Here is a 27,515-nt window from a genome sequence, read left to right as displayed (position 1 = left end):
ACAACAACAAAAAAAATGCAGCATTGAAGTTCCCAAAGAACACAGTGGCTACCATCGTTCTTAAAAGGAAAAGTTTGGAACCACCAAGGCTCTTCCTAGAGCTGGCCGCCTGGCCAAACTGCGCAATCAGGGGAGAAGGGCCTTGGTCTGGGAGGTTACCAAGAACCTGATGGTCACTCTGACAGAGATATAGAGTTCCTCTGTGGAGATGGGAGACACCAACACTCGCCTAAATAGCCCATATGCCACCATAGGAAGTGTTATGTGTTGTTCGCGATGAGCCTTGGTCAATTTAGCTCAGAGTATGCCACCCTATTCTATCTGTCACCTTTTTTAAATTAATTTTTTTCACCTTTATTTAACCAGATAGGCTAGTTGAGAACAAGTTCTCATTTACAACTGCGACATGGCTAAGATAAAGCATAGCAGTGTGAACAGACAACACAGAGTTACACATGGAGTAAACAATTAACAAGTCAATAACACAGTAGAAAAAAAAGAGTCTATATACATACCTAATCCTGCCTAATAGGCAGGCCAATCCTGGAGGAAAGTATTGGCTGTAAGAAGTAAGAACATAACATCTGGTTATTTTTAAATGACTTCTTATGACATTGCTTGCCAGACTGAACGTTGTAATTCATATTTTCCAGTCTGCGTTACCCACTCCAGTCAGCAGATGTCGATATGAATTTTTCAGGTGATGCTTCTTGCGTGACGTATAATCTAGTGGACGGGACATGAGGCTTCTTCAACAGCGACAAAAGGCTTCTGATTTAACCACGCTGTGCTTTGCTAGCAAACCTAAAACCGAAACATTGGAGCTCTTTAGACCAATCTTGTGTATATTACTCTTAGTGTTTTCAACATAATTCTGTTTACATATCTACTGGTTCATTTAAACGTAATTTGCTTGTTAAATTATAAAATGTGTTACATTGATACTGCACTAGGCTAATCTCCCGGAGCATAAACTCACTAATCTAGACGGAGAAAGAAACTGGTGAAAGGAGGCAAAGAAGCTTGAAGAATGAATAAGGAGGCTATCACATTGAAACAAGAGGATGATATTACAGTGAAAGAGGAATATGGGAACGAGGTTGTCAAAGTGGAAAAAGAGGTAGAAGCTTTCAGAATCAAAAAGGAGGAAGATGCCGTAAAATTGAAAGAGGAGGAAGACCCTTTTGGAGTAAAAGAGGAGGATATCTCAATAAAAGAGGAAGACGTTTTGGGAGTGAAAAATGAGACTGAAGATCCGATTACCACCAGTGAGTACTGTCTTAAAAACGGGCACAAACTAAGCAGTTGTTTTTAAAGGGGCATTATACTGAAGTTCTACACTTGAATATGTTGTTAAGTACTGTAGGAATTGTTTATTAAGGGGCAATATATGGTACATATATTTTTGGAACTTCAAAAATGGATTTATTGAATTCTCTATGTGGTCTATATTAAAGTGCACTTATTCTAGTATAGCCGGGTTTTAAAATATAATATACAGTGCATTTCTACTTAAAATATCAAGTGGACGCAAAATGCACCCATTTTGTGGAACGGCCCTTTTACATTTGCATCACAGTGGTGGGAAAAGTACCCAAGTAAAAGTGAGCCACACAGTAAAATACTACTTGAGTAAAAGTTAAAATATACTGAAGTATCAAAAGTATATAAATAATTTCAAATTCCTTATATTAAGCAAACCAGATGGTGCCATTTTCTTGTTTGTTTTTATTTTATTGACGGATAGCCAGGGACACACTCCAACTCTCTGACAATCTACAATTGAAACGTGTGTTTAGTGAGTCTGCCAGATCAGAGCCAGTAATGATTACCAGGGATGTTCTCTTGATTAGTGAGTGAATTGGACCATTTTCCTGTCCTGCTAAGCCTTCGAAATGTAATGAGTACTTTTGGGTGTCAGGGAAATGTATGGAGTAAAAAGTACATTTTCTTTATGTACGTAGTGAAGTAAAAGTACAATTAGTCAAAAATAGTAAAGTACAGATTCCCCGGAAAGATACTTAAATAGTACTTTAAAGTATTTTTACTTAAGTACTTTACACCACTGATCACAAACAATATAAAAAACACAATTAAAGTGGCTAATTTAGTCCCCTTTTAGATGTGTATTCATTCCTCCTGTAAGACTCTGTGATTGCAATAGAAGTTGATAAGTTTACCATATTTTTGATGTTCTCATTCACACAGGAGACAGACATGACTATTGTGGATCCTCTGGGGAGCCTCAACAACATCCTGATGCTGACAAAGTAGAGAAGAGTCTCTCCAGATCAGAACACCAGATGGTACAGCTTGGTTTGGTCTAGCATACAGCTTGCTCTCAGGGTCTGGTCTGGGCTTCTGTAAAGCACTTTTTCAACAGTGACATCAGCATCCATAATGATATGTGTCTGTGTCCCCTCTTTATGGTTACCAGGACAACGCTAGCCCCTCCTCCCTCCCGGAGTCCCCGTTTCGTGCCTCTCCCGGTAGCACCTTACTGCTGGGTAGGAAGAGGTTGTCTGTGCTGCTGGTGGACTGCAGGAAAACAACGGGGCTGAGTGGAACTGTGAGAGGAGGAGAAGAGAAGAAAGGATCAGATTTGACTCATCAAAGTAAGTGCTGTAGTTTAGTTTGTACAAAAATAATAGATCTTCCCACTGGTATCTGTTACCAGGACAACCAGCATAGTTCTGTTAGTTGACATGAAGATGGACTAGTATCTTTTACCAGTGGGGCTGTCCCAGACTAATAAAATCTTGTTTGACTTAGCCACCTGTTCTTTTCACCAATCAATTGATGCAAATTTTAAACATGTATTTCTATATATACACTACCGTTGAAAAGTTTGGGGTCACTTAGAAATGTCCTTGTTTTTGAAAGAAAATCATTTTTTTGGTCCATTAAAATAACATCGACAATCAAAGCCACAAATGCTGATGCTCCAGATACTCAACTGGTCTACAGGAGGCCAGTCTTATTGCTTCTTTAATCAGAACAACAGTTTTCAGCTGTGCTAACATAATTGCAAAAGCGTTTTCTAATGTTCGATTCGCATTTTAAAATGATAAACTTGGATTAGCTAACACAACGTGCCATTGGAACACAGGACTGATGGTTGATAATAATGGACCTCTGTAGATAATAATGGGCCTCTGTAGATAATAATGGGCCTCTGTAGATAATAATGGGCCTCTGTAGATAATAATGGGCCTCTATGTAGATAATAATGGGCCTCTGTAGATAATAATGGGCCTCTGTAGATAATAATGGGCCTCTATGTAGATAATAATGGGCCTCTGTAGATAATAATGGGCCTCTGTAGATAATAATGGGCCTCTGTAGATAATAATGGGCCTCTATGTAGATAATAATGGGCCTCTATGTAGATATTAATGGGCCTCTATGTAGATAATCTGCCATTTTCCGCTACAACATTAGCAATGTCTACACTGTATTAATGATAAATGTAATGTTATTTTAATTGACAAAAGGACATGTATATCCTAACACGATCCGTGTTGTAAACAGTATTCTGCATGAATTCCGACTCTTTCAACTTGCAACAAAACAATTTTATGAAATCAAATTTTGTTAGCAATCAAACATAGCTTAACACAGTCAAGTTCGGTTTCTGTGCAATCCTCAGACACTCTAGAAGGCAACCAAACATGTTTCATGATTCTACATTACGTATTGGCTATACAAGACCTGAATTAGCCCATGAAGGTTCTTGGACCAATGACCACTTATCGTTTTGAAACCTAGCTAGATAGCCAATGAGCTGGGATTTCAAGCAGTATGGGAACGCCGTTTTGTAGGACAAACAGCCATCATGCTAGAGCTGTGCACAACAGAGTTCATTCTCTGGTGAAAGGAAACCAGATGCACGGTAGTTTACGTTTCACAGCAGTTCGTTCTCTTCTACAGACTTCTCAAGTCTGAAAAAGTTAAACATGGTTACTAAGAGTGGAAAAGCTAAATCTCAGTCCAAGTATAATCATTTTGATGATATTATTGCAGAAATTGACCAGGAGAGTGACACAGAAGGAATGGATGAGGACTCTGCGAGTGACCAGAGTTTTGAGTAAGTAAAACAAGTTTTTACTTCTCATGCTAATGCAGTTGTTTAAATGGTTGCATATTTATTTATATATATATACATACATACACACACACACACACACACATACAGTCAAAGTTTACATACACTTAGTTTGGAGTCCTTAAAACTCGTTTTTCAACCACTCCACAAATTTCTTGTTAACCTCTCTGGTACAAGTGCGTCCCACCTCGACAACAGCCAGTGAAATTGCAGGGCGCCAGATTAAAAACAACAGAAATCCCATAATTAAAATTCCTCAAACATACAAGTATTATACACCATTTTAAAGATAAACTTGTTGTAAATCCAGCCATATTGTCCTGTTACAAACAGGCTTTACGGCGAAAGCACACCAAACAATTGTTAGGTCAGCCCCTAGCCACAGAACCATACAGCCATTTTCCAACCAAGGAGAGGTGTCACAAAAGTCAGAAATAGCGATTAAAATGAATCACTTACCTCTGATCATCTGGTGTCACTCCCAGGTCTCCATGTTAAACAATAAATGTTTGTTTTGTTCGATAATGTCCCTCTTTATGACCAAAAAAAACTCCTTTTTGTTCTCACGTTTAGTCCAGTAATCCGAATGCACAAGGTGCGGGCACAAAGTCCAGACAATTTTTTTTTTAAAGTAAAAATAAAAGTTTGTAGAAACATGTCAAACTGTAGTATGATCTAAAATAAGGACGCGCGACAACGAGGTTCTAGCTCCAGCCTGTTTATTAACCTAACCCTCGCATGTCCTACATAGGTATGGATACCCCCAAGGAACATCCTACTACATCTTCCCCTCTCCCATGAACAAGAACTCAACATGCATAACCACTGAAGCATAACTGAAATGCAATTTGGAAACCAGTATTATTCTCTAACATGCTAATTCCCATCCTGAAACCGTATGAAAGCATTCAATCACACAGTATGAACATTAACTTAGGTACAGTCTCTTTTTGCTGGGTATGTTCCCCAGCAGTATGTTTTCTCCACGTAACATAGTCTTTCAGCCACTGGTGGCTTCACATCCCTTTCTGGGCGCGCTTTTGGCTCTGTGAGCATTCTCTCTCCTTCACGCTCTTTGTGCATTTTCTGTGGCCTCAGTCTGTGTGGCTGGTAGATCTGGAAGAGCTCTGAGGTGTGTTTTGTTCCTTTGTACCTCTTCTGAGCCTGTGTCCACCACATAGGAGCGTGGGGCATCCGCTTTCCTCAGCACTATTGCTGGTGTCTTTGAGTTTGTAATCCACACACGTTGACCTTCGGTCAGCTCTGGCCTCTCCTTAGCACGGTGTCTCCGATTTAAAGTCTCCAGTTTGCGTTTGTTTCAGCCGTTTGTCCCTCTCAGCGAAGGCTGCTTTCACAGCTCTCTCTGCCTCACCATTACTCTGTGCATGGTAGGGGCTACTGGTCACATGCATGAAGTCATATTCTGCGGCAAAAGCAGAAAAGGAGCTCGCAGAGAACTGGGGAGCGTTATCTGTAACCAGGACCTCAGCGACCCCTTGCCTGGAAAAAATGGACTTTAATCCATTGATAAGACCAGCTGATGTGGTTATGGGTGTCTCTGCTATGTCTTAAATCTTTGTTTGGTGGATAGGCTTTCAATGGAAAAACAGCCTTTCAAAATAATAGTACTTCCTGGTTGGATTTTCCTCGTTTTCACCTGCCATATCCATTCTGTTATACTCGCAGACATTATTTTAAGTTTTGGAAACTTTAGTTTTCTACCCAAATCTACTAATTATATGCATACCCTAGCTTATGGACCTGAGTAGCAGACAGTTTAAAAACCTGTCTAGGACAGGCGTTCCTCTAGGGAAACGTTTCAACAAAAATTGCCCGAAATGTCATTATTATAAGTATTTAACTTCAATGAAATCATAAGTGCAATACACCAAATGAAAGCTAAACCTCTGGTTAATCTAGCCACCATGTCAGAATTCAAAAAGCTTTACTGCAAATGCGATTATCGATCAGAAATAGCAATAAAATTCATCAATTACCTTTTGAAGATCTTCTTCTTTTGGCAACACTAAAGGTCACGACAAAACAATAGTGTCGTTTTGTTAGGCTATAAAAATGGATTATATCTAACAGGAAACATTTTGTAAACGGCTTGCTTGTCGTAAATTCAGTGTCCTTCAACTTTGGACGTAACGTTCAATGTAATGACTCAATCTAAACGGACGTTTATCGAGTCATGTTTGGTTTCATTGCATTCCTCTGTTTGTTAGTAAAACAACCACACTTCATGGTTCTTTTCCGGGACATATTGACCGAAAGGAACTGATTTGAACACGGCAAACAATGACCTAATTGCGCACCAATGATATGATATATCGGTTCTTCGTTGATTGACTGTATTTCGGACCAATGACCACTGATCGTCTTGAAATCTAGCTGGGTAGCTAGCAAAAGAGCTCAGGTAAACGACAACATGTGATGGTTCTATCCAGGAAGACTATCGTTTGTGGGAAACTCAAGCGTATAGACACAACCATTCGCCATTGAAAACTCTACGAGGCAGCCACGCTGGTTACGTGCAGCATTTAGGAGAAGAATTATGGCAAGTAAATCTTTAAAATCGAAGGCAAAGACAAAGTATACAGATCTACACGATATCATTGATGAGATTGATAGAGATAGAGATAGTGAGAGTGAATTACTACAAGATGAGTCAGACCAGACAGTGACTATTCTTTTCACTCTAAATGGAGAAGATTCTGTGTTGGATTGGTGAGTAACGTTGTTTGAAATGAATAATATTAAATATTATTCATTTGAGTTGTTTGAGATATATATATATATTTTTTGCCATATATAAAAATATGACTAGGACATGAATATAATAATATTTATATATATATATATATATATATAAAGTACACATATGTATAAAGTAAACATTGCTCTACATTGTGGTGTATCTGTGTGTCTGTATATATTACATATATTTTTACATGTCCATTCCATGTTTAGATAAAATACAACACCTCACCTTAGTGGATGTTTACTTACTCTATATATAATCTGTGTCTGTTTTGTCTTTATTTCACAGTCCCAGCGATTCTGATTGGGAGCCCATACTGCCAAGGTGCAAATCCCCCACTGAAGCTGGTCCATCTGCCCGGCCATCAAGAGGTGTGGAGCCGGTGACAAAGAAGCGGAGGAAGGGAAGTGTGGAACCTGCTGGCAGTGCGGAGGGGGGTCGTTGGCACTCTGTGCTGGAGGAGGATGTGGCCCCACCACCTCCAATTTTCAGACCAAAGAGGCCACCAGGTCCTCAGCTGGACATGAACTCTAAGTACAGCCCCATGCAACTTTTTCAGGTGTTTTTCACCTCGGCAGTTGTTGATTCCCTGGTGTTGAACACTAATAAGTACGGAGCTAAGAAGCAGGAAGGCAAGAAAGAGACATGGAAGCCCATTTCCAGGTCAGATCTTTTTTGTTACTTTTCTATGGTCATTTACATGGGTGTTGTGAAGCTAAAAACCCTGAAGGGCTACTGGAAATCTGCACCCCTCTATCAACTGCCTTTCCCATCCACTGTCATATCATGCAAAAGGTTTATGACAATCTCAGGGGCGCTTCATATCAGTGACCCAGAAGTTGATAAGGACAACGAGACGAAACGAGGCACGGCAAGGTTTGATAAGCTCTGCAAAATTAAACCTCTCTACCTCGACATCATTGAGGCCTGCAAAACCTATTTTCAGCCTGCCCAGAACCTTTCCATAGATGAGAGGATGGTAGCCTCAAAGGCCAGAAATGGCCTAAAACACTACATGCATAACAAACCGACTAAATGGGGTTACAAACTGTTTGTTTTGGCCGATTCTGCGTGTGCATACACATGCAATTTTTTTGTCTATGAGGGGAAGAACAGTTGTGCGACCGGTAAGAGACTTAGCTATGACTCCGTTATGCAGTTATTAGATTTTCAGCTGCTAGGGAAGGGTTACAAACTGTTTGTGAATAACTTTTACACAAGCCCTGCCCTGTTCACAGACCTGAGGAAGCTGGATGTGTGGGCCTGTGGCACCATTCGGACCAACAGAGTGGGCTTTCCGAAAACCAGGGTGAACGACATGCCTAAGCAGGCTGAGCGGGGTACCATGAGATGGATCCGTGAAGATGGCCTGCTGTTTGTGAAGTGGATGGACACCAGAGAGGTGGCGATGTGCTCCACTATCCACAAGTCCTTCAGTGGTGATCACGTCGTCAGGCGTGTGAAGGACGCTACAGGGGCATGGACCACCAAAAATGTCCCCATTCCTGCAGCCATCAAGGACTACAACAAGAGCATGGGAGGTGTGGACCTGTCAGATGCGCTGATAGGATACTACAATGTTCTCCACAAGACAATGAAATGGTACAAGACATTTTTCTATCATTTCATTGACATTGCTGTGGTGAATGCCTTCATCCTCCAGAAGGAAATGGCTAAGAGCTGTGGACATCCCCCCATCTCACAGCTAGCCTTCAGAGAGCTGCTCATCCAGGAGCTTGCTAGCTACAGCAAGTCCACTGTAGCACCTTCTGTCCCCTCTACGTCTGTCCCCTCTGCTCCAACTAGTAGTGTTCACCTGCCCAGATTCATCTCTGCAGACATGAATGTGCCTCGGGGCAAAAAGGGCACAGTAGGGAGACGTCGTTGTGTTCTGTGTCACAGGAAATGCCCCATCACCTGCACCAGCTGTTCAGTAACCCTCTGCTTTACAGCAGAAAGAGACTGCTATTGGGCATGGCATCAGAAGAACAATATTATGTAGAGGACTGAGGGTCTTCACAATATTGTACATTATACATTGAATGTGCGTAAATAGTTACCCTTGTTATTTTATATTTTTTCAAATGTTCATATTTTTTTTGGGGGGTGGTATGTTAGAATGGCATTCGAGTGTTTTGTATATAGTAATTTACTTCAAAATGTATCACTGTACCAATTCGGCCACTTGGGTACATTTGGGCAACTTGTGTGGGACACCTAGGTGACTATATACTCAATGTCATGTAGCTCACTCATTCCTGAAGATATCTTTCTGAAACTTTTTTCAAATACTGTTGCCATCTTATGTTCTCCATTCAAACCACCCCCAGCATCCTATCTGTGTGTTTGGATGTTCTTGTTTCAGTTGAAAGATGATGCAGCAACAATAAAAGCAGAAAACGTATGTTTATTTCCTTGTATTTTCTTCTACCAGATCTATGGTGTTATATTCTCCTGCATTCAATTCACATTTACACAAACGTCAGAGTGTTTTCTTTCAAATGGTACCAAGAATATGCATATCCTTGCTTCTGGGCCAGAGCTACAGGCAGTTAGATTAGGGTATGTCTTCAGGTGGAAATTGCACAAAGTAACCCGAAGAGGTTTTTAATAAGGTAAGGTAGGTTGAAAGGTTGGTCAGTTGGTTGGTAGGGTCTGTCAGTTGGTTGGTAGGGTCTGTTAGTTGGTTGGTAGGGTCTGTCAGTTGGTTGGTAGGGTCTGTCAGTTGGTTGGTAGGGTCTGTCAGTTGGTTGGTAGGGTCTGTCAGTTGGTTGGTAGGGTCTGTCAGTTGGTTGGTAGGGTCTGTCAGTTGGTTGGTAGGGTCTGTCAGTTGGTTGGTAGGGTCTGTCAGCTGACAGACAGAGAATATACATAATAATGTGTGGTAAAGGAAAGACTGAGTAAGAAAGTGATCAGAGTAACCATAGCAACAGAGGACATGGTGTCAGCAGCAGCTCTCTACAAAACCTCAAATGTTGCATCACTTCCGGTGGGCCTCAGAGAGACACATCTAGATGGCCTCAAATCTTCTCTTGGACAGATGTAAATGAGCTGTTGGCTAAATCTGGTGCTACGCATCACTTCTGAGACTTCTGACACCATTGAAATCAGTAGACATGAAAATTACCAGCACTCTGACTCTGTCCTGCACCAGGAGAGTCTAATGGAGGGCAATCTAGAGAGAGAAAGATTTGTCCATTGCATAAATAGTTACAATTGATTTTCTCCAGCATTACAGCATTTAATCTCACAGCACATTAGTTGTAATGTCTGAGATGAGAGATTCATCATACCTGCTCTTGATGAAGAGTGACCACTGATATCTCCAGATGTCAGGATGTTGTAGAGACGTTTGTGAGGGTTGTGGAGGTGTTTGGGGATGTTGTGAGGTTTGTGAGGGTTGTGGAGGTGTTTGGGGATGTTGTGAGGTTTGTGAGGGTTGTGGAGGTGTTTGGGGATGTTGTAGAGAGGTTTGGGAGGGTTGTGAAGGTGTTTGTTGGGGATGTTGTAGAGAGGTTTGGGAGGGTTGTGAAGGTGTTTGTGGATGTTGTAGAGAGGTTTGGGAGGGTTGTGAAGGTGTTTGTTGGGGATGTTGTAGAGAGGTTTGGGAGGGTTGTGAAGGTGTTTGTTGGGGATGTTGTAGAGAGGTTTGGGAGGGTTGTGAAAGTGTGTTCTCTATGTTGATCATCGGAACTCATTTGAAGGTAACCTATACACACACATGGAAGTACGGAGGTAGTTTTGTGCCCCCCAAAATAAGGGGTTAAATATATGTAAAACAATAAAATATTACCTGAGGTTTCTTATATTGCCTAGATATAGGACAGACACTTCAAAACCTTATTACGTAAAACAAATATATGTATTTTTTTCCAGTTATTAAATGTGTTTTTCAATGCATTTCTATGGGCAATATTAGTAAAGCCCAAATTCAATATTTGATTTAAATATATATATATAAATATATTTCAGTACCAGTCAGAAGTTTGGACACACCAACTCATTGCAGGGTTTTTCTTTATTTTAACTTTTTTCTACATTACCAAGAGTGCAAAGCTGTCATCAAGGCAAAGGGTGGCTACTTTGAAGACTCTCAAACATAAAATATATTCAGATTTGTTTAACACTTTTTTTGTTACTACATGATTCTATAAAATAAAATGTCTGGAATGAGTAGGTGTGTCCAAACTTTTGACTGGTACTGTATATATATATATATATAAATAAATAAATTAAATATTGAATTTGGGCTTTACTAATATTGCCCATAGAAATGCATTGAAAACACGTTTATAACTGGATTTTTCTTTTTTTTAAGGACTAAGGTTTTGAAGTGTCCAAACTTTTGACTGGTATTACACATATATATATATATACCTAAAGGGGTCCTAGAATTAAACATCAAACAGCTAAATAATCCACAGTATGGCCATCTTAAAACAATTCCAACCAATAAAATACAGCTACATTTGGAGAGGACAGCATTCGGAAATCCAGATTTTGTTACGTTACACCGACGTCAGACCCTTTACTCTGTACTTTGTTGAAGCACGTTTGGCAGTGATTACAGCCTCAAGCCTTCTTGGGTATGACAACACAAGCTTGGCACACCTGTATTTGGGTAGCTTCTCCCATTCTTCTCTGCAGATCCTCTCAAACTCTGTCAGGTTGGATTGGGAATGTTGCTGCACAGCTATTCTCAGGTCTCTCCAGAGATGTTCGATCAGGTTTAAGTCCGGGCTCTGGCTGGGCCACTCAAGGACATTCAGAGACTTGTCCTGAAGTCACTCCTGTGTTATCTTGGCTGTGTGCTTAGGGTCGTTGTCCTGTTGGAAGGTGAACCTTCGCCCCAGTTTGAGGTCCTGAGATCTCTGGAGCAGGTTTTCATCAAGGATCTCTCTGTCCTTTACTCTGTTCATATTTGCCTCAATTGTGACTAGCCTTCCAGTCCCTGCCGCTGAAAAACATCCTCACAGCATAATTCTGCCACCACCATGCTTCACCGTAGGGAGGGTGCCAGGTTTCCTCCAGACGTCACACTTGGCATTCAGGCCATTGTACAATCTTGATTTCATCAGAACAGAGAATCCTGTTTCTCATGGTCTGAGAATCTTTTGGGTGCCTTTTGGCAAACTCTAAGTGGGCTGTCATGTGCCTTTTACTGAGGAGTGGCTTCCGTCTGGCCACTCTACCATAAAGGCCAGACTGGCAGAGTGCTGCAGAGGTGGTTGTCCTTCTGGAAGGTTCTCCCATCTTCACAGAGATGACCAGCCTTTCAAAGCACTTCATGGCTACATACGTGAGTGACATGGGTCGGTAGTCATTTAGGTAGGTTACCTTGGTGTTCTTGGGCACAGGGACTATGGTGGTCTGCTTGAAACATGTTGGTATTACAGACAGGGAGAGGTTGAACATGTCAGTGAAGACAGTTGCCAGTTGGTCAGCGCATGCTCTGAGTACACGTCCTGGTAATCCGTCTGGCCCTGCGTTGTGATCTGAGGACCCATGCCAAACCTTTTCAGTCTCCTGAGGGGGATTAGGGTTTGTCGTGCCCTCTTTATATAGCCAAATTATTTTTCACTCAGGAAGCTCCGGTAAACAGTGGTTGTATTTGCACTACTGCCACCACCAGGCCTGGAGTCCATTTTGACTTTGTTGATAGCTAGCTGTGTTAGCTAGCTAATGTGTTAGCTAGCCGTCCAGCTAAAGGCGTAGCAGCTAGCTGGCTACTGATCAACCTATTGTGTGTATTGAACATTTGTATTAGACTGGACAGCTTGCTAACTAGCTACCGATCAACCTATTGTGTGTATTGAACATTCATATTGGACAGCCTTACCTATAGAGTAGCACCACCACCCATCAGCCCATTCTCTTCTTGAAGTCTAAGCCACAGTGTATTGTTGCTATAGGAGTTTATGATTAATAATCCTATTCATTTCAAGCCCCACTAAGATGTCACCATACTTTTCATTTAAAGCCCCACTATGTAAGACATACATCATCAGAGTGGGCCTCCAACTTAAATGTAAACAATGGAGCAAATGCATCACATGTGAACATCACTTGATTATCGGAGGGGTGTATTATGACATCATATAGAACTACTCAGACATTCCAAATCAGGCTTCATCCATATCATGGATATTGATCCATCCGACAGCAAAGCTGTCATCAAGGCAAAGGGTGGGCACTTTGAAGACTCTCAAACATAAAATATATTTAGATTTGTTAAACACTTTTTTGGTTACTACATGATTCTATATATGTTATTTCATAGTTTTGATGTCTTCACTATTATTCTACAAAGCAGAAAAAAGTAAAAATAATGAAAATATCTGGAATGAGTAGATGTGTCCAAACGTTTGACTGGTACTGTATATACATATAAATAAATAAATAAAATATTGAATTTGGGCTTTACTAATATTGCCCATAGAAATGCATTGAAAACACGTTTATAACTGGATTTTTCTTGTTCTTTTCTTCTTGCTGTGTCAGCGTCTAAGCAGCTAACTGCCTACTTATCAACCTATTGTGTGTATTGAACATTCGTATTAGACTGTACAGCTAGCTAACTAGCTACCGATCAACCTATTGTGTGTATTGAACATTCATATTGGACAGTTTTACCTATAGAGTAGCACCACCACCCATTCTCTTGAAGTCAAAGCCACAGTGTATTGTTGCTATAGGAGTTTATGATTAATAATCCTATTTATTTCAAGCCACACTAAAATGTCACCATACTTTTCATTTAAAGCCCCACGATGTAAGATATACATCATCAGAGTGGGCCTCCCATTTAAATGTAAACAATGGAGCAAATGCATCACATGTGAACATCACTTGATTATCGGAGGGGTGTATTATGACATCATATAGAGCTACTCAGACATTCCATTCTTATCCATAATAATCTCATCATGTAGGTAGCCTACCAACACTGTATCTTTGAGCTGTTGGCTACAGTGCACGGGACAAGAGGACTTTTGCTATATAACTCAACGGTTTTTCAAAACCCTCAGTAGAGTTGAAAATGCAATGGAAACCCATTTAACTTGCATTTTTCATTCAGTACATGGGAATTCAACAGGAAAACATTTTTTTCCGTGCACTACTTTATCATGCAAAGACTTTTATCCGCAATAAACCTGTTTGATGCAAACATTTCCGGTGGGAAAATGCGTATATTGTTTTATGCAGATTTGAGAATATTCACATGAAAATCTGTCGCGAACCAGGGCCCGAACCAGGGACCTTCTGCACACATCAACAGTCACCCTCGAAGCATCGTTACCCATCGCTCCACAAAAGCCGCGGCCCTTGCAGAGCAAGGGGAACTACGACTTCAAGGTCTCAGAGCAAGTAACGTCACCAATTGAAACGCTATTTAGCGCGCACCGCTAACTAAGCTAGCCGTTTCACATCCGTTACAATTGCACGGAAATTTAGCTACTAATGCTACTAATTGATCCAACACCTGCCGCTTATTCAAACCAGCCCACTGGGCACAGATGTCAGTTCAACATCTAGTTTCTATTTACATTTCTTTGATTCGTCAACTAAAGTGAATTCAACATGAAATCAACACAAAATGTCCACCGTCATTGGATTTAGGTTGCAAGTTGGGTGAAACACAAAATGTCACCAGTCACTGGTTACCAGTTGTGTGAAAATTAATACAAATACCTTTTGTAGATGGATTTTTACAAATCCAATCCGTTTTCCACATTGATCAAATGTCACATGGATTTGTTTTGTTCAAATCAAATCAGATGTTATTGGTCACATACACATGGTTAGTGGATGTTATTGGTCACATGCACATGGTTAGCAGATGTTATTGGTGACATACACATGGTTATCAGATGTTATTGGTCACATACACATGGTTAGCAGATGTTATTGGTCACATACACATGGTTAGCAGATGTTATTGGTCACATACACATGGTTAGCAGATGTTATTGGTGACATACACATGGTTAGCAGATGTTATTGGTGACATACACATGGTTAGCAGATGTTATTGGTGACATACACATGGTTAGCAGATGTTATTGGTCACATACACATGGTTAGCAGATGTTATTGGTCACATACACATGGTTAGCAGATGTTATTGGTGACATACACATGGTTAGCAGATGTTATTGGTGACATACACATGGTTAGCAGATGTTATTGGTGACATACACATGGTTAGCAGATGTTATTGGTGACATACACATGGTTAGCAGATGTTATTGGTCACATACACATGGTTAGCAGATGTTATGGTCACATACACATGGTTAGCAGATGTTATTGGTCAGATACACATGGTTAGCAGATGTTATTGGTCACATACACATGGTTAGCAGATGTTATTGGTGACATATACATGGTTAGCAGATGTTATTGGTCACATGCACATGGTTAGCAGATGTTATTGGTCACATACACATGGTTAGGAGATGTTATTGGTCACATACACATGGTTAGCAGATGTTATTGGTCACATACACATGGTTAGCAGATGTTATTGGTCACATACACATGGTTAGCAGATGTTATTGGTCACATACACATGGTTAGCAGATGTTATTGGTCACATACACATGGTTAGCAGATGTTATTGGTCACATACACATGGTTAGCAGATGTTATTGGTCACATACACATGGTTAGCAAATGTTATTGGTGACATACACATGGTTAGCAGATGTTATGGTCACATACACATGGTTAGCAGATGTTATTGGTCACATACACATGGTTAGCAGATGTTAATGGTCGCATATACATGGTTAGCAGATGTTATTGGTGACATACACATGGTTAGCAGATGTTATGGTCACATACACATGGTTAGCAGATGTTATTGGTCACATGCACATGGTTAGCAGATGTTATTGGTCACATGCACAGGGTTAGCAGATGTTATTGTGAGTGTAGTGAAATGCTTATGCTTCTAGATCCGACAGTACAGCAGTATCAAACAGATAATATCTAACAAATTCCACAACTAAACCTAATACACATAATCCAGTAAAGGAATGGGAAATATAGAAGTATAAAACATGGATGAGCAGAAACACAGCAGTTAAGATGCAATATATAGTGAAGAATAGATAGTGAAGGATACAGTATTTACAGTTGAAGTCAAAGATTACATACACTTAGGTTGGAGTCATTAAAACACATTTTCAACCACTCCACACATTTCTTGTTAACAAACAATCGTTTTGGCAAGTCGGTTAGGACATCTGTGTTAACGACAAAATTCATTTTTCCAACAATTGTTTACAGACAGATTATTACACAATCCCAGTGGGTCAGAAGTTTACATACACTAAGTTGACTGTGCCTTTAAACAGCCTTGGAAAATTCCAGAAGATTATGTCTATAGCTTCTGATAGGCTAATTGACATCATGAGTCAATTGGAAGAGCACCTGTGAATGTATTTCAAGACCTACCTTGAAACTCAGTGCCTCTTTACTTGACATCATGGGAAAATAAATACAAATCTGCCAAGATCTCAGAAAAAAATGGTAGACCTCCACAAGTCTGGTTCATCCTTGGGAGCGATTTCCAAACGCCTGAAGGCGTCCTCTGGTCTGATGAAACAAAAATAGAACTGTTTGGACATAATGACCATCGTTATGTTCGGAGGAAAAAGGGGGATGCTTGCAAGCCGAAGAACACCATCCATCCCCACCGTGAAGCACACAGGTGGCAGCATCACGTTGTGGGGGTGCTTCGCTGCAGGAAGGACTGGGGCACTTCACAAAATAGATGGCATCATGGGGTAGGAAAATTATGTGAATATATTGAAGCAACATCTCAAGACATCAGTCAGGAAGTTAATGCTTGGTCGCAAATGGGTCTTTCAAATGGACAATGATGCCAAGCATCAAGTCAAACCAAGATTCTTTATTTCTGAGCTCAGAGAGAACAACAGAGTTTGGTATTTGGTATTTTACTTGGATCCCCATCAGCTGTTGCAAAAGCAGCAGCTACCCCTCCTGCGGTCAACACAAAACATGACACATAATTGTCACGTCTCTCGTCGGAAGGCATGGACCAAAGCGCAGCGTGGTAAGTGTTCATGATTTTTATTTAATCAAAAAACATTAGAACAAAATAACAAAGAGAAGAACGAACAGTTCTGTAAGGCAAATCAACTATACAGAAAACAACTACCCAAAAAACACAGGTGGAAAAAGGCTGCCTAAGTATGATTCCCAATTAGAGACAACGATAGACAGCTGCCTCCGATTGGGAACCACACTGGCCAAAAAAACAAAGAAATAGAAAACATAGAAATAAAGAAACTGGAATTCCCACCTGAGTCACACCCTGGCCCAACCAAAATAGAGAATAAAAACCTCTATGGCGTGACAATAATACAGAACATCAATAGACAAGAACAGCTCAAGGACAGAACTACATACATTTTGCAAAAGGCGCACGTAGCCTCCATATCAATGCATATACACAAACTACCTAGGTCAAATAGGGGAGAGGTGTTGCTTTATCTGTTTTTTTTTAACCAGGTTTGCTATTTATTTGAGCAATATGAGATGGAAGGAAGTTCCATGCAATAAGGGCCCTATATAATACTGTACGCTTTCTTGAATTTGTTCTGGAATCTTGTGAACTGTGAAAAGACCCCCGGTGGCATGTCTGGTGGGATAAGTGTGTGTGTCAGAGATGTGTGTCATTTGACTTGTAAGAACTTTGATGATATCTGTACATTACAGGAACACCTGTGATGACAAAAGTACAATGATTCATGTTTTGCTTTAGCTTGAGATAAAGAATCAGTGGTAGACACCTTGCAAGTGCATGAAAAGGTCAACTGTACAAAGTCAGATGTCTGTGTGTTGAAACTATATTTTAGGTAACAGATGGATGAAGGGAACTAAGAGTTCCAGTCTTACATGACTAGGTAGTGGATTAATTTGGCTTCCCTCCAGGCCTGAAAACAAAGACTTTCCTCTAGGCTCATGTTAAAAATATGACAGATAGGAGTGGCTATAGAGTCAGCTACTGTCCTCAGTAGCTTTCCATCTAAGTTGTCAATGCCAGGAGGTTTGTCATTATTGATCGGTAACAATTGTTCCACCTCTCCCACACTAACTTCACAAAATTCAATACTTGCACTGCTTTTCTATCATTATGTTTTTTACAAGGTTTTTTTCATCATTCTTTATATCATTGATCTTGGCTTCATAATAAAGTTGATTATTTTTGTTGAGTTTGGTCACATCATTTCTCAATTTGCAGTTCATAAAACAGCCGGCCAGATGTGCAGCCAGACTTATTAGCCACTCCTTTTGCCCCAACTCTTTCAAACATACAGTTTTTAAATTCCTCATCAATCCATGGAGCCTTAACAGTTCTAACAGTCAGTTTCTTAACAGGTACATGTTTATCAATAATTGGAAGAAGCAATTTCATATGGTAAAAACAGAAAAACACATTATCAGTCAACAATATAAGACAACGGGAGCACTGTGTATGTTCTCTGATGAGTTGTGAGTCAATGAGATGTGAAATATCAATATACACGCTAAGAGAAGTAATTTCTCTCTCCTGTGTGGATTCTCTAATGACGTTTAAGTGACTGTTATGAGTAATATGTTTTCCCACAGTCTGAGCTTTTCTAAGCCTTCTCCTCTGTGTGCAGTCTAATGTGTTCTTTCAGGCTTCCTAAATGGGCAAAAGCTTTGCACCCTGTGAGGAGTGGTAATGCATCTCCCCTCTGTGTATTTTCTCATGTTGGTTCAGGCTGTTTTTCTGGTAAAAACGCCTTCCACACTGGGAGCAGTGGTAAGGCTTCTCTCCTGCGTGTATTCTCTCATGTTGTTTCAGGTTCCCTGACTGGTTAAAACACTTGCCACACTGGGAGCAGTAGAAAGGCTTCTCCCCTGTGTGTATTCTTTCATGTTTTTTCAGATCCCCTGACTGGTTGAAACACTTTCCACAGTAGGAGCAGTGGTAAGGCTTCTCCCCTGTGTGTATTCTTTCGTGTTTTTTCAGATCCCCTGACTGGTTGAAACACTTGCCACACTGGGAGCAGTGGGACGGCGTCTCCCCTGTGTGTATTCTTTCGTGTTTTTCCAGATCCCCTGACTGGTTGAAACACTTGCCACACTGGGAGCAGTGGTACGGCGTCTCCCCTGTGTGTATTCTTTCGTGTTTTTCCAGATCCCCTGACTGGTTGAAACACTTTCCACACTGGAAGCAGTGGTACGGCTTCTCCCCTGTGTGTATTTTTTCGTGTTTTTTCAGATAACGTGACTGGCTGAAACACTTGGCACACTGGGAGCAGTGGAAAGGCTTCTCACCTGTGTGTCCTAGCTCATGTTGTTTCAGGGTCCCTAACTGGTTAAAACACTTGCCACACTGCGAGCAGTGGTAAGGCTTCTCTGTGTGTATTCTTTTGTGTTTTTTCAGATCCCCTGACTGGCTGAACCACTTGCCACACTGGGAGCAGTGGTAAGGCTTCTCCCCTGTGTGTATTCTCTCATGTTGTTTCAGGCTCCCTAACTGGTTAAAACACTTGCCACACTGGGAGCAATGGTACGGCTTCTCCCCTGTGTGTACTAGCTCGTGAGCTTTCAGGTGTCCTGACCGGTTGAAACACTTGCCACACTGCGAGCAGTGGTAAGGCTTCTCCCCTGTGTGTATTCTCTCATGTTGTGTCAGGGTCCCTGACTGGTTGAAACACTTGCCACACTGCGAGCAGTGGTAAGGCTTCTCCCCTGTGTGTATTCTCTCATGTAGTTTCAGGGCCCCTAACCATTTACAACCCTTTCCACAGTAAGAGCACTGGTGTCTTCTTGCTGGTTTGGACATCCCTGGCTCTGGTTCCTCTGAGTCTGGTCGGTCTCCTGCCAAAGACAGTGTTTAAAAGAAAAATAGAGACCCGAATGAAATCTCCACATGATAAAACGGCCTTGCTACGAGGGTAAATCCTAATCAGATCCCTCAATAACCTAAGGCCAGTTTTAACAATCTTATTGTGAATTTAAAACAAATGTTGTAGAGTTTCCTGGTAATTACATTACTTATTTATTCATTCTGTTTTACAAGTCAGAACACAAATAAATAAATAGTTCTCGGACACTCAAGACACAGACGTCACTGGATTCCAATCGAGCTGGTAGTTCTAAATATATAACTTTCATAGCTGTATGATACAGAATGCGACCTACAGTCATGGCCAAAAGTTTTGAGAATGAAATATATTACTTTCCACAGAGTTTGCTGCTTCAGTGTCTTCAGATATTTTAGTCAGATGTTACTATAGAATGCTGAAGTAAAATTACAAGCATTTCATAAGTGTCAAAGGCTTTTATTTACAATGACATGAAGTTGATGCAGAGTCAATATTTGCAGTGTTGACCCTCTGCAATCCGCCCTGGCATGCTGTCAATTAACTTCTGGGCCACATCCTGACTGATGGCAGCCCATTCTTGCATAATCAATGCTTGGATTTTGTCAGAATTCGTGGGATTTTGTTTGTCCACCCGCCTCTTGATGATTGGTCACAAGTTCTCAATAGGATTAAGGTCTGGGGAGTTTCCTGGCCATGGACCCAAAATATTTAGGCATTGTTCGCCACCGAACTGTTCCTGGATGGTTGGGAGAAGTTGCTCTCGGAGGATGTGTTGGTACCATTCTTTATTCATGGCTGTGTTCTTAGGCAACATTGTGAGTGAGCCGACACCCTTGGCTGAGAAGCAACCCCACACATGAATGGTCTCAGGATACTTTACTGTTGGCATGACACAGGACTGAGGGTTGTCTTCTCCAGACAAGCTTTTTTCCGGATGCCCTAAACATTCGGAAAGGGGATTCATCAGAGAAAATGACTTTACCCCAGTCCTCAGCAGTCCAATCCCTGTAACTTTTACAGAATATCAGTCTGTCCCTGATGTTTTTCCTGGAGAGAAGTGGCTTCTTTGCGGCCATTTTTGACACCAAAAGTCTTCTCTTCACTGTGCGTGCAGATGCACTCACATTTGCCTGCTGACATTCCTGAGCAAGCTCTGTACTGGTGGTGCCCCGATCCCGCAGCTGAATCAACTTTAGGAGATGGTCCTGGCACTTGCTGGACTTTCTTGGGTGCCCTGAAGCCTTCTTCACAACAATTGAACCGCTCTCCTTGAAGTTCTTGATGAACCGATAAATGGTTGATTTAGGTGCAATCTTACTGGCAGCTATATCCTTGCCTGTGAAGCCCTTTTTGTGCAAAGTAATGATGACGGCACGTGTTCCCTTGCAGGTAACCATGGGTGACAGAGGAAGAACAATGATTCCAAGCACCACCCTCCTTTTGAAGCTTCCAGTTTGGGGTGGGGGGTGGGGGTGGGGGGTGGGGGTGGGATCAGTCCATTTGCATGGCAAAGAGGGACTTTGTAATTCATCTGAACACTCTTCATAACATTCTGGAGTATATGCAAATTGCCATCATACAAACTGAGGCAGCAGACTTTGTGAAAATTAACATTTGTGTCATTCTCAAACATTTTGGCCACGACTGTACACACTTCCTTAAGAACACTTAAGGCTACAGTCCTCCATTAAGACTCCATAATGTTTCATCATTAGGTGCTACAGTCCTCCTTTAAGACTCCATAATGTTTCATCATTAGATGCTACAGTCCTCCTTTAAGACTCCATAATGTTTCATCATTAGATGCTACAGTCCTCCTTTAAGACTCCATCATGTTTCATCATTAGATGCTACAGTCCTCATTTAAGACTCCATAATGTTTCATCATTAGATGCTACAGTCCTCCTTTAAGACTCCATAATGTTTCATCATTAGATGCTACAGTCCTCCTTTAAGACTCCATAATGTTTCATCATTAGATGCTACAGTCCTCCTTTAAGACTCCATAATGTTTCATCATTAGATGCTACAGTCCTCCTTTAAGACTCCATAATGTTTCATCATTAGATGGTACAGTCCTCCTTTAAGACTCCATAATGTTTCATCATTAGATGTTACAGTCCTCCTTTAAGACTCCATAATGTTTCATCATTAGATGCTACAGCCCTCCATTAAGACTCCATAATGTTTCATCATTAGGTGCTACAGTCCTTTAAGACTCCATAATGTTTCATCATTAGATGCTACAGGCCTCCTTTAAGACTCCATAATGCATAGTAGGCCATGTAATTTAAGGTAATCTGAAATATTTAGGACTAACTTATTCCTTGACACCCATTCTGAAACTCACTGCAGCTCTTTGTAAGTGTTGCTGTCATTTCAGTTTCCGTGGTAGCTGACGTGTACAGTGTTGAGTCATCCGCATACAGACACACTGGCTTTACTCAAATGTCGTTGGCATGTCGTTGGTAAAGATTGAAAGGTCATCATTTTTAAGGAAAAGTTTTTGTAAAACAAGCACCTTACATTGGATCATCTTGAAACTCTCTCTCTAAAGCGAACTTTTATCAAGGTTTTATATGGTCTATTGGTTCCTCTCTAAAGCTAACTTTCATCAAGGTTTTATATGGTCTATTGGTTTCTCTCTAAATCTAACTTTCATCAAGGTTTTATATGGTCTATTGGTGTCTCTCTAAAGCTAACTTTTATCAAGGTTTTATATGGTCTATTGGTTCCTCTCTAAAGCTAACTTTTATCAAGGTTTTATATGGTCTATTGGTTCCTCTCTAAAGCTAACTTTTATCAAGGTTTTATATGGTCTATTGGTTCCTCTCTAAAGCAAACTTTTATCAAGGTTTTATATGGTCTATTGGTTTCTCTCAAAAGCGAACTTTCATCAAGGTTTTATATGGTCTATTGGTTCCTCTCTAAAGCTAACTTTTATCAAGGTTTTATATGGTCTATTGGTTCCTCTCTTTTCATTGGTAGAATCCTTTTCAGTGTTATGATATTCATAACATCCATATCCACCAGTCTATCTTCTTGTCAACTAACAGAACTCTGCTGGTTGTCCTGGTAACAGATACCAGTGGGCAGATCTATTTATTTGTTCAAACTGAACTACAGCACTTACTTCGGTGAGTCAAATCTGATCCTTTCTTCTCTTCTCCTCCTCTCACAGTTACACTCAGCCCCGTTGTTTTCCTGCAGTCCACCAGCAGCACAGACAACCTCTTCCTACCCAGCAGTAAGGCGCTACTGGGAGAGGTACGACACGGGGACTCCGGGAGGGAGGAAGGGCTAGCGTTGTCCTGGTAACCATAAAGAGGGGACACAGACACATATCATTATGGATGCTGATGCCACTGTTGTCATGAAATGCTTTACAGAAATCCAGCCCAGACCCCGATAGAGCAAGCTGTATGCTAGACCAGACCAAGCTGTACCATCTGGTGTTCTGATCTGGAGAGACTCTTCTCTGCCTCGTCAGCAGGATCAGGATGTTGTTGATGCTCCCCAGAGGATCCACGATAGTCACGTCTCTCTCCTGTGTGAACGAGAACAGCAAACAGACGGTAAACTTATGACCGTCTATTACAATCAAGAGGCATGAATATGTCTAAAATGGCCACTTCCATCATGATTTTGTTAAATATTGTTTGTGTTGCAAATGTAAAGGGTCATTTCCACAAAATGGGTGCCTTTACATCCCTTTGATATTTTAAGTAGATTTTAAAAGCCTGTTATATTAGATGAGGTGAACTTTAATGTAGACCACATGGAGAATGAGAATTCAATACATCGAAGTCCCAAAAACATATGACCAATGGCAGATTGCCCCTTAAACAATTCCCACAGTACTGAACAACATATTCAAGTGTTGAAATGAAGTAGAATGCCCCTTTAAAACAATACATTATTTCAAGAACTACATAGTGTCCCTGTTTTTAAGACAGTACTCACTGGTGGTAGTCTGATCTTCAGCCTCCTCCGCTTTCACTCCCAAAACGTCTTCCTCCTTTTTTATTGAGATAGCCTCCTCTTCCTCTTTTACTCCAAAAGGTTCTTCCTCTTCTTTCACTACATTCTCTTCTTTCAATGTTATGGCATCTTCCTCCTTTTTGATTCTGAAAGCTTCTACCTCCTCCCCTTCCACTTTGACAACCTCTTTCCCATCTTCCTCTTTCACTGTAATATCATCCTCTTCTTCTTTCAATGTAATAGCGTCCTCTTCCTCCCTTTTCATCCTGAAAGCTTCTTCCACTCCTTTCACCAGAGCTTCTTTCTCGGTCGAGCTTTGTGAGCTCATGCTCCGGTCGATTAGCCTAATGCAGTATCAATTTAGTAACACATTTGGTAATTTAAAGAGCAAATGACGTTAAAATGAACTAGTAGATGGGTAAACATAATTATATTCAAAACACTAAGAGTAATATACACAAGATTGGTCTAAAGAGCTTCAAAGACTCAACGTTATGTTCGCGAGCAAAGCAACACGTTCGTTGAATCAGAAGCCTTTTGTCGCTGTTGAAGAAGCCTCCAGTTCCGTCCACTAGATTATACGTCACGCAAGCAGCATCACCTGAAAGACTCATATCGCTCTCTGCTGACTGGAGTGGGTAACGCAGTTTGGAAAAATATTAATAACAATGTTTATTCTGGCAAGCCATGTCATGCGAAGAAATTTTAAAAGAACCAGATGTTATGTTTTCTCTTACTTGTTACAGCCAATACTTTACTCCAGGGCTGACCTGCCCGTTAGGTAGGATTAGGTGACAGATTAAAGACTTTTCCATTTTTGTCATCGTTATTCTGAACCGACTGCCTGCAAGTCATTGTTAAATTAGCCTCAGTGATTTGTATTTTCCTTCAACTTTCTGAAGAGGAAACAGCCAGGAAATGCCCCTGTCTGAGTGCATTTGTCTACCACTATGTGTAGCTGTTAGCGATGATGCTAATGACAACCATCTTCTGGTTGATGGAAAAGCTTTCCCAAAAAACCTTGTCAATTAAATGTTAACTACAAAGTAGTGTATGCCTCCCTGGCAGAATGATACCATGACTATTAGCATCAATCCAGTGATTTTTCAGCAGACTCTGCAATCACATGTGTGCTACAGAGACACCACTAACCAAACAAGGCTCTTGCTGGTGTCACTTCAATTAAAGGGTATCTACACATAAAAATGAACATGTCTTAGATTTTTCTCAGACTTCAAACGTGTTCTCCTGATGTGGTTTAAGTATTGTTGTGGACTTAGAACATCCAATGTTGTTGTTTTCTATTAACAGTGTGATTTAGAGACAAAAACAGACAAACAGGGACAAATCAGAAACCTGGAAAAACTAAACAGAGAAAATGGAATTAGGTTCAATAAAACGGATTAGATAGAGATGTTATATATAGATAGAGATGTTATAGAGCCATAAATATTCTATACATTTTCTCTCATTACTGTATTATCTAGGGATAGTGTAGAGTAACAGCTGTTTCCTGAAGTGACCTTTAACCTCCCTGCTCCTCAATACTTCTTCCACTGGATCAAAGCTTCAGCCAAGTAGGATACATGATAGTGGCAACACATGGAGTTGAGTTGGATATAGTCATGGTAGGATACATGATAGTGGCAACACATGGAGTTGAGTTGGATATAGTCATGGTAGGATACATGATAGTGACAACACATGGAGTAGGGTTGATATAGTCATGGTAGGATACATGATAGTGACAACACATGGAGTTGAGTTGGATATAGTCATGGTAGGATACATGATAGTGACAACACATGGAGTAGGGTTGATATAGTCATGGTAGGATACATGATAGTGACAACACATGGAGTAGGGTTGATATAGTCATGGTAGGATACATGATAGTGACAACACATGGAGTAGGGTTGATATAGTCATGGTAGGATACATGATAGTGACAACACATGGAGTAGGGTTGATATAGTCATGGTAGGATACATGATAGTGACAACACATGGAGTAGGGTTGATATAGTCATGGTAGGATACATGATAGTGACAACACATGGAGTAGGGTTGATATAGTCATGGTAGGATACATGATAGTGACAACACATGGAGTAGGGTTGATATAGTCATGGTAGGATACATGATAGTGACAACACATGGAGTAGGGTTGATATAGTCATGGTAGGATACATGATAGTGCCAACACATGGAGGTGGGTTGATATAGTCATGGTAGGATACAAAGAGCGGCAAGATGTTCTTTACCATTCGGCCATCAGATTTGCCACCAATGCTGCTTATAGGACACATCACTGCACTCTATACTCTGTAAACTGGTTGTCTCTGTATACCAGCCGCAAGACCCACTGGTTTAATGCTTATTTATAAAACCCTCTTAGGCCTCACTCACCCCTATCTAAGATAACTACTGCAGCCCTCATCCTCCACATACAACACCCATTCTGCCAGCCACATTCTGTTAAAGGTCCCCAAAGCACACACATCCCTGGGTCGCTTCTCTTTTCAGTTCGCTGCAGCTAGCGATGGGAACAAGCTGCAAGAAACACTCAAACTGGACAGTTTTATCTCCATCTCTTCATTCAAGGACTCAATCATGTATTTAATATTACATAGTAAACTTTAACAATTGTAATATGTATGTTTAAATGACTGTACTACATTTCTCTCTCTTTCTCTCTCCCTCTTTCTCTCCCCTTGGATGGGAATGTTAAGGGTTAAGAAGTTGTGAATCTAGGGGGCCCTTGCACACAGGGGAACTACATGGACACAAAATAATTAACAACCTGGTCCCCCAGGTGTCTTTGAAAACATCTGTTTTATTAACGACCTAAACAGATAATACAATTTTTAAAAAAAAGAGTTATAGGGGGAGATGTCCGGGGGATGTCTCAGTCTTTGAAAGGATCATTGTACTCTAACTATGCTTCCTTTACTGATGACCTAAACAGATCACTTTTGACCTTAAAAAATAGTTGTGAGCTATCCAGATATAATGGTCAAGAGGTCGTGAACCTAGAGGGGCCCTTGAACACATGTTGTGTTTAGGTACATATGTTTTCGGTTTATGAAGGAATAAATGATGATATGAGAGGATATAGACCACAAAATAAAAGATAACTGTATTCTTTAACGATGTGCCCTTTACTAATGACTTAAACAGATCATTTTACCCCATGAATAACCTTTTACTGCAGGGGGCTAAATCAGGGGCCTTCAATGCTGCAGAAATGTTTTGGTACCCTTCCCCAGATCTGTGCCTCAACACAATCCTGTCTCGGAGCTCTATGGACAATTCCTTCCACCTCATGGCTTGGTTCTTGCTCTGACGAAACGAAAGACAGCTGTCCCTGATTGAGAACCATACCCGGCCAACACATATAAATACCAACATAGAATGCCCACCCACATCACACCCTGAACAAACAAAAAATAGAAACATACAAAGCAATCTACGGTCATGACACCCATAAGAGAACACATGACCAAAGCCAGGCGTGATCCATATAGAATTAAAACAACATAATTCTTAATGAGAAATATAATCTAATAAACAAATGTTTGCAAAACCAAAGACATGAAAACTGGTGCGAACATTGTATTTAGCTAGGATTTCATAAGGCCAGGAAGATCATTGAGAATAACAATAGACATTAGTTAATGTTGCTAGCAAAACATGACACACAACATCAATAGACAAGAACAGCTCAAGGACAGAACTACATACATTTTGTAAAAGGCACACGTAGCCTACAT

General features: G+C 40.7%; 3 protein-coding genes across 3 annotated transcripts in view; 2 read left to right on the top strand and 1 right to left on the bottom strand.

The window, feature by feature from the left end:
• Nucleotides 1-27,515, top strand: part of LOC139370044 (zinc finger protein 345-like) — a 637,497-nt gene that overhangs the window by 243,885 nt on the left and 366,097 nt on the right. The gene's annotated exons all lie outside the window — the stretch shown is intronic.
• Nucleotides 1-27,515, bottom strand: part of LOC139370042 (zinc finger protein 678-like) — a 267,317-nt gene that overhangs the window by 93,068 nt on the left and 146,734 nt on the right. The window contains exon 14 of the mRNA XM_071109343.1: nt 18,639-19,620. Within this exon, the coding sequence (XP_070965444.1) occupies nt 18,639-19,620 (982 nt within the window). The remainder of the gene's footprint in view (nt 1-18,638; nt 19,621-27,515) is intronic.
• On the top strand, nt 768-9,273 carry LOC139370058 (piggyBac transposable element-derived protein 4-like). Its single transcript, XM_071109368.1, has 5 exons — nt 768-1,268; nt 2,209-2,306; nt 2,438-2,615; nt 4,024-4,087; nt 7,158-9,273. The coding sequence occupies exons 1-5, from the start codon at nt 1,031-1,033 to the stop codon at nt 8,869-8,871; spliced, it is 2,292 nt and encodes a 763-aa protein (XP_070965469.1). The 5' UTR covers nt 768-1,030; the 3' UTR covers nt 8,872-9,273.

This window comes from Oncorhynchus clarkii, chromosome 17 (assembly GCF_045791955.1).
Source record: "Oncorhynchus clarkii lewisi isolate Uvic-CL-2024 chromosome 17, UVic_Ocla_1.0, whole genome shotgun sequence".
NCBI classification, from domain to species: domain Eukaryota; kingdom Metazoa; phylum Chordata; class Actinopteri; order Salmoniformes; family Salmonidae; genus Oncorhynchus; species Oncorhynchus clarkii.
The sequence above is the reverse complement of the archived record's forward strand: the minus strand, read 5'-3'. Positions and strand labels throughout refer to the sequence as shown.

Excerpts from the sequence above, each read along its gene's own strand:
- LOC139370058 (XM_071109368.1), top strand. The coding sequence starts at position 1,031 with ATGAATAAGGAGGCTATCACATTGAAACAAGAGGATGATATTACAGTG. Across the intron at positions 1,269-2,208 it reads TGAAGATCCGATTACCACCA|GAGACAGACATGACTATTGT; the intron begins GTGAGTACTGTC and ends TCATTCACACAG. Across the intron at positions 4,088-7,157 it reads GCGAGTGACCAGAGTTTTGA|TCCCAGCGATTCTGATTGGG; the intron begins GTAAGTAAAACA and ends TTTATTTCACAG.